Genomic DNA, 14091 nt, shown 5'->3' with positions numbered 1-14091 from the left:
CAGAGCCATAGGGGCGGTGCTTCTTCTGCAGCCGGGGAAGGAGGAGTCAGAGTGGCGACCGTGTGCCTTCTTTTCGCGAAAGCTGAACAAATCCGAGAGGAACTACACGGTGTACGACCGAGAACTTCTTGCTATTCATGAGGCGTTCCGGAGATGGAGGCATCTGCTAGTTGGTGCACAACATAAGGTGCAAGTGTGCACGGACCATAAAAATCTAGAGTATTGGAGAACTGCGCGAGTGCTCAACCAAAGGCAGTTGAGATGGGCCCAGGAGTTCTCCAAATTTAACTTTGAGATTTGTTACGTGCCAGGCCCAGAGAATGTTAGGGCGGACGCTCTCTCACGCAAACCTGAATATTTGGAGGGGGAGGGAGCACCCGAAGAAACCCATATCATTCCAGAGGACCGCTGGGTGTGTGGGGCGACTTTGGTGGGGCAAAGGGAATTGGTAGAGGGTACGGTGCAGGATGCATACGCCCAGGACAAACTCAGGAATCTCAGGAGGGAGGAAGACAAATCCGGTGGTTTTGAGGAGAGAAACGGGGCATTGTATTATAAGGGAGCGTTATATATACCTGAAGGGGAATTGAGGGAGAAGGTACTCAAGCAGCTGCACGATAGCCCCACAGCAGGGCATTTTGGGCAACACAAGACCATGTGGCTGGTTACCAGGGAATTTTGGTGGCCCAAGGTCAGGGAAGATGTGCGGGAGTATGTGAGAGGGTGTGAACAATGCCAAAGAGCCAAGGGGGAGAGGCGGGCGCCGGCTGGTTTATTAGAACCACTGCCCACACCTGAAAGACCGTGGGAAGCAGTGGCAATAGATTTCATGACTGATCTGCCAAGGTCTAGAGGGAAAACAGCCATCATGGTTGTAGTAGACCTGTTAACTAAAATGGCCCACTTTATAGCCTGCTCACATGCGGTCACAGCAGAAGAAACAGCCAAATTGTTTGTAGAGAATGTGTTTCGGTTGCATGGCGCCCCCTTGAGGGTGGTTTCAGACCGAGGGAAACAATTTACTTCCAGGTTCTGGAGGAAGCTCATGAGCTTACTGCATGTAGAGGTTAATTTTTCAACGGCCCGTCATCCAGAAACCAACGGGCAGGCGGAAAGAGCAAATGGGGTTCTCCAACAATATTTGAGGTGTTATGTTAATGACAGAGAGAATGATTGGGTGGAGAAGCTGGCGTTGGCAGAATTTGCCTACAACAATGCAGAGAACGTGTCCACGGGGATGAGCCCCTTTTTGGCTAATCACGGGTGCCATCCCAGAGCCTTCCCAGGGGGGGAGGGGGAGAACTGGAGCGTTCCAGCTGCAGAACAGTTCGTTGAAGAAATGGAAGCGATCCATCGCCAGCTCCAACTCAACTTAAACAGGGCTAAGGAGGAATATAAGAGGCAGGCAGACAAAAACCGAAGGGAAGGTGAAAGCATCAGGGTGGGGGACCAGGTGTGGCTGTCAACCCAAGGGTTGCCGTTCAAAGGAGGTTGTAAGAAATTAAGACCCAAAAGGCTGGGTCCGTTTGAAGTCATGCAGCAGGTCAATCCAGTGGCTTTCAGGCTCCGGTTACCGAACCACATGAAGCTGCACCCAGTTTTTCACAGGTCGTTGCTGTCACCGTATAGAGGAGACAGTGAAGGGAGGGTCACTAGGGGACCAGCAATGGAGGAGAAGGAACACAGCTACCATGTAGCGGAGATCCTCGATTCCAGGTGGAAGGGAGATCAAGTAGAGTATTTGGTAATGTGGGAAGGGGAACCGGAGTCGGAAAACACCTGGGTTAGGGCAGAGGATGTCAATGACGAAGTTTTAATAGAGACTTTTCATCAGAGGTTCCCACGTAAACCTCAGCCTGTAGCGAGGTTCCGAAGGGAATACTTTGCCACCACCGACGAGGAAGAGGAGTTGGAGGGGTTCCCAGATTCTGAAGAGGAAGAGGATTCAGCGAGCCAGGACGACGATCGATGGAGGGAATTGTTCGAGACGTCGGAAGATGAGGAAGATTCGTTTCGGGGTTTTAGCCCTTCACCTCCCAGGGGAGAGGAAATGGGAGGGGGTGAGGGGGGCCCTGGAGGGGAGGTGGATGTCAGGGAACTGCCATCGGAGCATCAGGTGGTGGAGGGACTCAGGGAGGAAGAAAGAGACTCAACAGCTGAAGCAGGGACCAGCAGGGGGAGGAGTGGGTCTCTGAGGGAATGCGAGCAGGAGGGAGGGCTCAGGGAAGCTTCCAGCGAGAACAGTGGGGAGGTATCTGAGTCTCCCATAGGGAGACCCACACCTCGCCGGAAACTGTCACGCCGTGAGTCCAGGAGACGCGTTTCCGTTAAGGAGCTCCTTTGCTGGAAACGCTTCCGCAGACAGCCACTGTCGGACTCTACTAGTGACTAGAGCAGACATGTCTGAGGAGCTCCGTCACACACGGAGGTTTGTGGGGTCGCACAAACTCTGAGGGAGTACGTTTTTACGCACAAGCAGCTAATCAATCCCTAACACATATATACCCCACAGTTTGCATAGGCATGCATATATAGAGAGGATTGCAGCCTTAGGTGTTTGTGGTGTTTATTCTGTGCCTACAACCCCTAGATGGAGTTAAAGTACCATAGCTGGTTATTACAAAGACTAAGTATTTCCCCCTTTAAACATCCTGAAACATTCATGGATGGTTTCTACAAATAAGTCATTGACACTGTACACTCTTCTGTGTGGAAAAGACTTACTACAAAAAACAAAAAACCTGCATTTTTAGAATTATTCTGTATCAAATAATTTATGCTTTTTCTTTCATTCATTGCTTTCACCTTCAACTGATATTGTTAGCTGTGTTATGACAATACTGGCTTGGTTAAGCTCCAATAAGTTCATTCAGCTGTATGTTTTGATGAAGAGAATGTGGTGCTGGTGGGAGACAATGAACTTGGTCTTGGGGTGTTACTGCTGTGAATCCCTTCATCATAGGCTCAGGTTGTATATATGTAAATAAACTGTATACCCTAAAGTCACCACAGTATCTGTTGTACTTTGTTCCAAAGAAACACGAACCCTAGGTCAGTGCCCGGAACCCCTGAAATCTTGTACCTCTTGGAAATTGGGGTGGCACGCAACAATATAAATTTCTGCTTTGCCTTTATTTACACTGTAAAAACTATATACAAGCATACATAACATTGGGGGTCACATTTTATTGCAGAAACAAAGATGCGCGTTTAGAATTGGAGAGCTGGGGGCTGAAGCTTGGGTGTCAGGCTTCCTTGACTGGCCGTGTGGTCACCTCAGAAAAAATCCTCATGCAGAATGAAGTCGTAAGTATTATAGAGACTCCATTCCGTTTTATGTCCTGGAATTGAATGTTAGAGAGACTCAAACATGATTCCAAACGTTGCCTTTGGCTATTAGAATAGTTCCTGTGCACAGCGGCATTTGTCTATGGGTGTGAGTCCTTGGAGGGAGATTCTGAACTTCTGTACTATTTGAGGTCATTTGAAGTTCCTGTTAGTTGACAGTTTATACATAAGCTTTCTCCCTCAAATTACTGGGGTCATTTGCATCTCTTTTTCTTCTTGCAGTGCATGCCAATGAATGCCAATGACTGGTTCAGAGATATGCGTAATATGAAGATGATAGGAGTGGCACATCTGCAGAGCTGGATACTGTTGTGCAGTAGCAGAAACTCGGAGCTTGCACATAGTCTCATGAACTGTTTGAGACGAGTGGGAGGACCCATGGGATTCCACATTGAATATCCAAAAGTGTGAGAGAGATTCAGATAACAAACCTTGTTTTCTTCTTTACCTCACTCCTTTTCATACATTGTGGGTTTGGGGTTTTTAAATGGGTGCGTGTATAAGAAATTTTTAAGTGTGCATATCTAAAAATGCAAAGTGTGTAAATGTGACAGTGATGCATTTACAAACTCATGGGGGAACGAGCGTTGACTTTTTGTTCACTATCTAAGGCAGAGGTTTTCAACCTTTTTGAGTCCACGGCTCCCTTGAGCAACTACATTCTTTCTGCAGCACCCCTGTGGAACTGAAGAGCCAGTTATGTCACCCCTTGCCTGCAGAGCTGGCAGCCCCTCACCCTTTTTCAAACACCCTCCCTTGTGGAGTGTTCCCTCTGTATCCTCTCCTCACCACTCTGAGGTCCACTCCTTGGTCTCTTGGGCTGCCCCACCCCATCCCAAAGACAGGTGTCTCCTCATACTGCCCCACAAGGGCCTGGGAAGAGGATGCCCCCAACGGGCCCAACGGAGACTGGCCAAAGTTGAATGTGAGGCCAGCACCTTACTTTGGGAGGCAGCAATGGCAGCAGGCCTGCATGGAGGAAAGGCTAGCCATCAGCACTGGGCCCTCAGCTCCCAGGTAGGCCTTGCAAGCAGCAAGCACAAGAAAAGCCAGCACAGTGACTGCCTGCCAGGCCTCCCACTTGTCTGTCCATTCCCAACAACAAGGGCTGGTGGACTGGCTAGCTGGACTCCCTCGCCTGCTTGCTTGCTTACTCCAAGGCCGCCTCAACTCCTGGCAACCAGCACCCCAGCCAGCCCCAGAGGCACCATTTGCCTGGGGAGCTTGTAGCCAGGGTTGCTGCAACAAACAGCTTTTGGGAGGCAGAATTATGAGAGGGCATCAGAAGAGGGAAGGAAGAAAAATCACTGATCTTAGGAACTCTTGGAGGCAGGCCCCCAAGTTTGCTGCTGCATAAGGTGTGTGCAACAAACAGCAGTGTGCTTCTCTTTTGTCCTGTGTATATCAAGCACACTAAGGATGGATAGCGGGCAACCTTTGAGTATGTGGTGGCAGTTTGAAATTGCCATGTATGGTGGTTCCTTACTATTTTTTTTATTTCATAAAATGTAGACACTGTTTAATTGGTTTGCTTTTTTAACAAACACCTCAAAGCAGTGTACAAAAAGATAAAACAACAAAAACAAGTAGCAGTTCAGTCACGTGCTACTGCCAGCACATGCAGGATTGAGCTTATCGCACCGGGTAGCACAGAACCACATTATTTGTGGTATATGGACAGCTTCATTCTCTGCAAGGCTGGCTGGATGCCAGCTAGTAGTCAGCATGAGTATAGAACTTGGTGGGAGACATTGAAAACCACTGGCTTTTGTATCACCTTCCTCCTTGCTAATTATTTATGTTCTTCAATATTTGTGTGCTAATTTAATCAACCTTGATTGCCCATATCTCAGATATCTCTAACTCTGGCCATGGTTTGATGGTCCATGTTAAATAGTGGAATTTCAGGCAAATGAGGACTTTCAAGTCATAAAACTAAATCCCCACTTCACTACTTTTCTGCCTGTGCATATTACATCAATGCAGGCCATGAGTAGTAGCTGATTCATGCAATTTATAACTAGTGAAGTCAACCCAAGTTGATTTTCCAGTAGAAATTCACACACAGATGGGTTTTGCAAATATTAACTTTTTGAAGCATTCCACATTTACATACCCACTTTATGTTGACTTTGCTGTAGAGAAAAATCCAAGGATTGTATAGTTTTGATTTGATGCGATGGTTTATCTTTAATCAGCATATCCTACTTTCCTTTGTTGGTAGGGGCTCATATGTTCTTTAGTCCAGATAAAACCTTCTGTCCGTGAACAGATTTTGTATGGTTTGCTCTGAAACTTTAAAGACAAGCATTCACACAGGGCTTGTATTGATCTTTGCAACTCCATAACTTACCGTATTTTTCGTTCTATAGGATGCACATTTCTCCAAAAATTAAGGGGAAATGTGTGTGTGTCCTATAGAGCGAATGCAGGCTGCGCCGCTAAGCCCAAAGCCAGAACAGGAAGACGGAGCACTGCGGAGCGCTCCGTCTCGCTGCTCTAGCTTGGGGACAGCTGCGCGCAAACCTCTGCAGGGCAGTGGGGTGCCTTCACCCCGCTGTCCTACAGAAGCTAGCAAGGCTGTTCCCAAGCCAGAACAGCGAGACGGAGGGCTCCGTCTCTCTGCTCTAGCTTGGGGACGGCTGCGCACAAACCTCTGCAGGGCAGCGGGGCGCTGCGCTCCAAAGGCTTCAGGGATTTTTGAGGCTGGCGGTGGGGGAAAGCAGCACTTCCCTCCACCGCCAGCCCCACAAGCTCTGGTGAATGTACCTTGAACGCACCTTGTTTTAGAGGGGGAGAACAAGGAAAAAAAAATTCCCTCCTATGGTCTGGTGCGTCCAATGGAGTGAAAAATACGGTAATATGCTTTGTCTCTCCCAGCCTCTCCTTTTTATTGAGTGGCTCCAGTCCTAGAATATGTCAGAATCCTGGCAGGGTAATCTAGCCAGCACGAGCTGGCAACAGTACCAAAGCTCCACCAGCTGCGAGGGGTCGGTCTGTAATTATGCTCTGGCAGTATCTCTATAGTCAGGCTTTCTCCTGCTCTTGGCAGACTTCATTGGGGGCAAGAGGATTGGAACAGATATCCCTTGCATTGGCTTCATGTCTGATTTTCTTACTGAAGTGGGAAAGTAATGACTGACCATGAATGAAGTGGTTTTAGACTGAAATATGCATGCTTATAACAGTATAATTGAAAGCATGGTGTCTCTGAAATAAGTTCCACTGAATTCAGCTAGGCTTCCTCTTGTAATTGTGTTGGGGGCAATAGTCTTAAGGAGGATTCCTCCCTTACCATATTTTGTTTGCAAACATCACAGAGTAGTGGAGAAAAGTATTTGCTGAATCAACCCTATACTGGACGTCAGAAAAGGGGTAGGGATGGAACGGGGTGTTTTCAGGCTTTTTCATTGGGTATTCCAATTATACACCATTTCATGTAAGTATGCATAAATGGGGAGTTGCCTGTATTACTGTCCTGGGGGGTGTATGTGTATGTATCATAACTTCATGATGTTTTACTTGGGCCCATATATAAAACGTAATTCTATTTTCATGGATCATCCTTCCTCTTCCCACCACAGTAATTTTGTGCATTATTAATCTCTCCTGAACTGCTGATGAATTCTATCCTGCGTTTGATATCATTTTCCCAAGAAGCCGGTGGAATGCTGTGTTCTGAGAGATGTCCTTTAGACTGCCAATTACAGTGTTAGCGTTTCTAATATTCCCCATTGCTTTCTGATCTTTGTCTGCAGCATACCAGTGCAGGAGAACCCCTCAGCATTTATTCGAGCTCTGCAACAGTATGTGAATCCTGAGTTACAGCTGGTGCGTATGCATATTTGAGTTGCTTTTCAAATGTGTTTGAAGAGAGGTGTGTATGTTGCCTGCTGATGTTCAAGGTGGCTGGAAGGAAGCTATTGGAAATTGGTCCTTCTAGAGAAGGCAGCGCAATAGGCTGCTTTGTATGATGATGATTTTTGTATGGTACAATTTCTTTTCCTATTAACCTTGACTGCATATATGTGATACATTACTTCTCCCAGATAATCTTGAAATCCGTAATTTATCCCTCACAGAGCTACAATTCCCAACACCCTTAACAAACTACAGCTCTCGGGATCCGGGGGTGGAGGAAGTCTTGTGCTTTAAGTTTATGGTGTGTATGCAGACTTTGTCAGCATTTGTCCTGGTATCCTGGTATTGAGTAAGCTTCCTCCTCACCCTCTGCCCCAGTTCTTAACCACAACTTTGCAAATTATACCAAAGTTATCAAGGACTATAGTTTGCAATCCACTGCATTTGTAATCCACAAAATTGCAGTGGGGAAATCTAATTTTCAGGATTCTTGCCACTCCATACTGCATCAAATTTAAAGGGTTACTATTAGTGCAACTTTACTATTATTATTTAGCTCTTAACTATGCCTTCAGATTCAGTAAACTGGGGGAGTGGGGTGTTTAGTTTGTAATTTTTCTATTTTCAAAATGTAACTCAAAAGTTTTTTTATTTTTTTGCAGGTATAAAATTCAATTAAACAATTAGAAATTTTGGATGGCTCTAACCACTCTGCTTTTGGCAGCTTTTCCTGATTTGGAAACTCATTTTCAATTAATCTTAAATTTGTACTACATGTTACATGTAAGAAAATCCTGACAACCTACTTCTGGTGGCTTAAAGGCATCCTTGGGGTGGTGCAATTGGCAGCTGGAAAGCAGGGAGTCACGCCTTTCTTTCATCAACCTTTTCTGCTTCGATTGCCACTTTCTCTGCTCCTTCAGGAGAGTTCCAGCTGTGTAATGCTGAATCAAGGATTGAGCAAGCCTGGCTTGTGAGCAAACCTCAGGGACTGAATCTGCTTGTCTGTTGTGCCACTTTTAGGTGCTGTGTGTGTTGCCTTCCAACAAGAAGGACTGTTACGATGCTGTGAAGAAGTTCTTAAGTCTTGAGCGGCCCATCCCTAGCCAGTGTGTGCTTGCTCGCACCCTGAGCAAGCAAGGGATGATGATGAGCGTAGCCACAAAAATTGCAATGCAGATCACCTGTAAGCTTGGAGGGTCACCATGGGCAGTTGAGATACCAGTAAGTAGTTTTGTTTACATCCACCCCCACACTGCCACTTCCAAACAAAGCAGGCCTTTATCATGCTGATGTACTACCTCCTCCAGAATCAAGGGTTGTATGCCACTGAGTACCAGTTGTGTGGGGATCACAAGTGAGGAAAATGTTGTTGCACTCAAGTCCTGCTTGCAGTCCTTCCGTGCTGGCATCTGGTTGGCCACTATGAAAACAGGATACAGGAGTCAATGGGCCTTTGGTCTGATCTGGCATGGTGGTTCTAATGTATGCAGCCTCTTATTCTATCTGCTGTTTACTCAACAGCTGAAGTCCGTCATGGTGGTCGGCATTGATGTCAACAAAGATGCTTTGACCAAAGGAAGCTCAGTTATTGGATTTGTGACCAGCTCTAATTTACAACTGACTAGGTAAGATTCTTGATTCACTATTTCGACACTTCTCAGGAGATTGTCACTGCAGTGGAAGCTCAGTAACTATGTAATGTGAAGGTGCAGTTCCCATGAACTTGTAAGCTGTTTGGTTGATGCACTGTGTGGGCATGAATGCTGATCTTTCGGATATTTCAGTATTTCCCATGGGAAATGGGAACAAAGCATAGGCATTTGTATCACAAGTATCTGGAGCCACATCTCTCAAATCAATTTCCTGTAAGACAAGTAAACATGATAGGGTTCAGCAGCTGATGCCCCCCCCCACCTATCTGTGGTTTCTCTTGGTGATGTAGGAGTGTACAGAACCTCCGTGAAGGCAATAGAGGACTCCAAATAGACTTAGAGTTTAATAAGCGTGTACTGCTATAACCTCAAAACAAATTTTATTTCCTTTTATGTCCAGGTGGTATTCTCGTTGCATGCTGCAAAATTCAGGATCAAACATTGCAGATTGTTTAAAGGTCTGCATGAAAGGTAGGGGTGCTGCTGTATAAATTAGTGAAATATACTTAATGGTTGAACATTTATTTCTTGAAGTGGGGTGTAGATGATCCTTCATGTATCTGGGTCCCAAGCTAAAAGTAAACAGCAGCAGCACCTTGAACTGGGTTCAGAAACTGACTGGAAGGCACTGTACTTGTACACCAAGCCCATACAATTTGTGTGGTCTGCCAAATTATGCACAGTCCTTGGGCTGTACATGAAGGCCTGTAACAGTAGGCTGAACCCTGCTCCAGCACCAACCCTGCAAGGTTGCCTAATAGCTCCAGGGAGTCCTGTCCTATTCTTCTGTCTCTCTGCTGCCACGACCCTCTTAGGAGTCACCTATGGCAAGGGGCACAGGATTCCCACTGCCTAACAGTGGCCTTCTCAGGAGTAGGGAAATAGCCAGCTGGATTCTAAGTCTCCTGCTTGGCAACTTCAGCCTGGCTCTCCTCCTGTTTCAGCAGTTTATTCAAATTGAGGGAATGAAAGAGCAAGTATGCAGATCAAAATAAAACATCATACCAGGATATTGGTCTCACTGTTTCTATGGTAGGCCAATCACTACAAAACTTATTCTCAGTGGTCATCTTTGGTGTTGATTGTATCAGGCATCAGTTGCAGGGACAAAAACTGCATCACAACACTAATATTTTAAAGAGTGCCTGACTCAAGTGGGTCTTGACTGACAGGTGGCTCTATCCAGCCAACCATAAGTCATGCCACATCACAAGAGATTAGGGCCCTTTGCTATGTGGCCTACCAGATACTTTATTAGGCAGCAAAAATAGGGTTTGGAGGTTCTGCTAGGTTGCTGTGACTATTTGGGGAAGGACTATGGATGACTCCTAGTAAACAGAACATACTTCACATGCAAAGGTCATAGGTTCAGTTGCCAGCATCTTCAGGCAGGGCTGGGAGAGATCCCCCATCTTTAAAGCCTGGAAAGTCGCTGCCAATCAGCACATACAATATTGAGCTGGATATAAAATGATCTGACTGTATAAGGCAGCTTCCTATGGTATACTGTGTTTATCATGGTAGCTTACAAGACTTTCCTGCATTTTATTTATTTTGTTCCCACTGTTGCATACTGTCAAATAGGATTTTTAAATACTACATCAGTCTGCAAAATGTGTTTACCAGAGGAGATAATGGGATTATTGTACATATCAGGAATGGTGGAATATGTGACCCTCGAAATAATGCTGAACTCCATCTCCCATCTGCCTTGGTCATGATGAATAGTTAGGGATGATCGGCTAAGGATGATGGAGAGTCACAAGTATCATTTGTATACACCAGGGGTCAACAGCCTTTTTCAGCCGTGGGCCGGTCCACTGTCCCTCAGACCATGTGGTGGGCCGGACTATATTTTGAAAAAAAATGAACACATTCCTGTGCCCCACAAATAACCCAGAGGTGCATTTTAAATAAAAGCACACATTCTACTCATTCTACACACTGATTCCCGGACCGTCTGCAGGCCGGATTTAGAAGGCGATTGGGCCGCATCCGGCCCCCAGACCTTAGGTTGCCTACCCCTGGTATACACCATGCAATAGGCAGGTATCTGTTGCAGCCTGTCCTGAGCAGGTGCTCACCAGAAGCTTTGGACCACAACTTCTATCAACCCCAGGCAGCACAGCTGATGGAAGTTGTAGTCCATAACATTGGGAGGGTATCGGACTGGAGAAGGCTGATCTGTTGCCCATCTCTAGTGCCATTCATTCTTGAGCAAGTAACACCAGCCTTTTAAAACAACAACTAAAAGCCTTTGTGCCTAAAGATAAAAGTTCATTCATTTTTGTTTCATCTGTAGTGTCAATGTGAAGGGAAGCTTACATATGATCAGCTTGTTCCCACATGGGAGCAGTTATGTAACTCCATTCTTTATTTCCTCCTTGTGGTTCTGTAGATGCTTTAAGTAATTGGCAGACATGTAATGGGCAGCTGCCTGCACGCATAATAGTGTACCGTGACGGCGTTGGAGATGGGCAGCTGAAGATGGTGGTAGACTTTGAAGTCCCACAGATACTAAGTGCCCTCGATGAGTCCAGTGGTGGCTGCAGGTAAACTGATCCTGTCCTGCCTTTTGTCTTTACCAGGCAGGTAGTTTGAAACAATCATGGTTGCTGGAAGCAAGACTTGTTCTTTATCATCATCTCTCATTTAGCAGTGGTGGCAAAGAACGCATGGTTAGCCCTGCATCACTGATTCACCTTTTAAAATGTCTTTCTTTTTACATCAGAAGAGCCAAACTATCGCTGATTGTGGTCAGGAAGAAATGCCTTCAGCGTTTCTTCATCGAGACCAACAGAAGCCTGCAAAACCCTCCTGTTGGGACAATTATTGACACAGAGGCTACTCGACCTGAATGGCAAGTATAGATATTGGCACAACTACGAAAGCGAGGTGATTGGCTAAGTAAGATGAGCTTATTAAGCAGTTTCTATCAGCTCCAAACCAGGAAGGCTCCCTCTCTTGAATACTTTTGCCCTATTTCTTTGCTTGGTTGTTCAAAGTAATAGCTATTCCAGAATGTTCTAACAGACTGGACAATTGGATAACCAGATGCTGCGTTAAATGGGAATTCTTTTTACATGATGTTACGAAGGTTCATGTTCAATGAATCTGAAGGGCTCCAAGCAGCAGGATCTGTCCCCTCAACCAGCAATGTGGGCAGAGAGTAGGGTGAGTAAACAGTCACCCTCTGAGTCTTGTGCCTCAATGCCTTGTGGAAGCAAGCCAAGTCAGTTAGTTGCCCAATTTCGTCTTTAAAATTTCACCTTCAAACTACAGGCGGTGACCATTTCGTGCAGGAGTTCTGTTTCTGGCCCCCATTCACCTCTCTGGAGTGTGTATAAGCCTGCCCCGTTCCACTCCGTTCTGCCCTCCCCCCATTCTGCCTTGTTCCAGGTCCAAAAGGACCCGTGCATTTGCATGTCCATTGGATGTGCCTAAAATGGTCACCACCCGTAGTCTTGGTTTAATAAAGAAGAGCACAGGTCTCCATATCAGTGATGCCCCAAAATAGTATCTTTTCTGGTCCCCAATCTTTTTGGCTTTCACCACAAGATCATACCTTTATATTCTGCATTAATGCAGTATCACATTCTGGACCAGGGGTAGACAATGTAGTGCCCTCCAGATGGACAAATCACACCAGCCATCACCTTTAGTCACACTGATAGGAGTTAAAGTCCAGCAGTATCTGGAAGGTACCACATTGGCTACCCCGACCCAGCCCCATACTTGCAGTCACTAGTAGATATTGAAACTCCCAAATCATGTGCTGTGCAAGTATTTTATCTTTTTATGAATATAGCAAGATAGCTTATAATTGAGAGCCAATATGATACTACAGTGGTTAGAGTGATGGACTTTGACTGGGGAGAGCTGGACTCAAATCCCAATTCTCTGGGTCTCCTTAGGCCAGTCACTCAAAACTCAGCCTAACCTAACTCTCAGGATTGTTGCAGAGATATTGGTGAGATGGTTGTGGTAACCAGGAGCCATTTACAACTGCATGTGTGGAACAAATAAAATGTTAGCAGACCTAATTTAGACAGGAAGCTTAATGGTGCTCCCTATGGTCGTCCCATTGATTAGTTATGGGCACAGGCTGACACCTCGCTTGAAGACTAACTGGTGAAAGGTGTAGCTCTGCACCCACCCTCCTGCATGTGCAGAACTGCCTCTCCATTAAAACAAATGCACAGGAGCTTGGCAGTACTCAGGGCAGAACACGGAAAGCTTCACATTAGGGTAGGTGTGGGAAGCCTGCAGGAACCTCCACATGTTCTTGGACTTCAACTCGCATCAGCTCTGGTCAGCGTGATCAGTGGTCAGGGATGATGGAAATTGTAACCCAGCAGATCCCGAGGGCCACAGGTTCCTCATTCCTGGATTAGGGAAAGAAACACCAAATTGTTGCTGCTATTATTATTATTATTATTATTATTATTATTATTATTATTATTTGGATGGTCAAAACTGATAGCCAGTGCAGTATAACAGTTTTGGTTTTAAACTGAGGAGACCTCATTTGAATTCCCCACTAAGCTGTGACATTCACTGGGTGGCCAGTCACTTTCTCTCTGCCTACCCTTCTTCACAGGATTGCTCTAATGATTAAATACTTTATAGTGGTAGGGCCAGGATGACCATGTATGGGTGCATAAAGTTGGCAGTCAGATGCCCTTGGAAAATAAGATTTCTGCTGCTTTATATGCATCCAAAAAACATAAGCAAGCTCACTAATTTAGTATATGGTGATTATTATTAATTGCATTTATATTCCACCCTTCCCAAAGGAGCCGTGGGTAGCAACTAATATTCATATTAATCATATTAATAATTGCTTTTATCAATATAGTTTTTATTATCATAATAGTAGTAGTAGTTAGAACATATTACATAGACTGCTTCCTTCTGCTAATTCTAATATTCCCCAACAGGTACGACTTCTTCTTAATTAGCCAACTTGCCCGTCAGGGCACTGTCAATCCCACATACTACAATGTGGTTTATGATGAGAATGGATTCAAGCCAGACCATATGCAGCGTTTTACATATAAGATGTGTCACCTGTACTACAACTGGCCGGTAAGTAACACAGTTGCATCCAGATAGTTAATTGCCTTCCTTTTCCTCCCACCCGAAGTTAGGAAAGGATTGGCCTCCTTTTCAAGTAGTGCCAGTACCCTCTTCCTCTTACATAGGATCAGCCCTGTCCAACTTGCAG

General features: G+C 45.6%; 1 protein-coding gene and 1 long non-coding RNA gene across 9 annotated transcripts in view; one reads left to right on the top strand and one right to left on the bottom strand.

Annotated features, from left to right (window-relative positions):
* Positions 1-14091, top strand: part of PIWIL4 (piwi like RNA-mediated gene silencing 4) — a 45402-nt gene that overhangs the window by 29976 nt on the left and 1335 nt on the right. For all 8 annotated transcript variants that reach the window (XM_083499363.1, XM_083499368.1, XM_083499366.1 and 5 more), the window contains 9 exons: positions 3195-3306; positions 3571-3755; positions 7107-7179; positions 8233-8433; positions 8734-8837; positions 9265-9335; positions 11263-11416; positions 11596-11724; positions 13805-13952. In XM_083499363.1, coding sequence (XP_083355489.1) covers positions 3195-3306; positions 3571-3755; positions 7107-7179; positions 8233-8433; positions 8734-8837; positions 9265-9335; positions 11263-11416; positions 11596-11724; positions 13805-13952 — 1177 coding nt within the window. The remainder of the gene's footprint in view (positions 1-3194; positions 3307-3570; positions 3756-7106; positions 7180-8232; positions 8434-8733; positions 8838-9264; positions 9336-11262; positions 11417-11595; positions 11725-13804; positions 13953-14091) is intronic.
* Positions 2729-7111, bottom strand: LOC310705436. Its single transcript, XR_014525280.1, has 2 exons — positions 6205-7111; positions 2729-5696 (listed from the first exon to the last, which is right to left on the bottom strand). It is a non-coding gene; the product is annotated as an uncharacterized lncRNA (long non-coding RNA).

Source organism: Podarcis liolepis (genome assembly GCF_965112155.1).
Source record: "Podarcis liolepis genome assembly, chromosome: 4".
In the NCBI taxonomy this organism is placed as follows: domain Eukaryota; kingdom Metazoa; phylum Chordata; class Lepidosauria; order Squamata; family Lacertidae; genus Podarcis; species Podarcis liolepis.
This window is presented reverse-complemented; position numbering and strand designations above follow the sequence as displayed.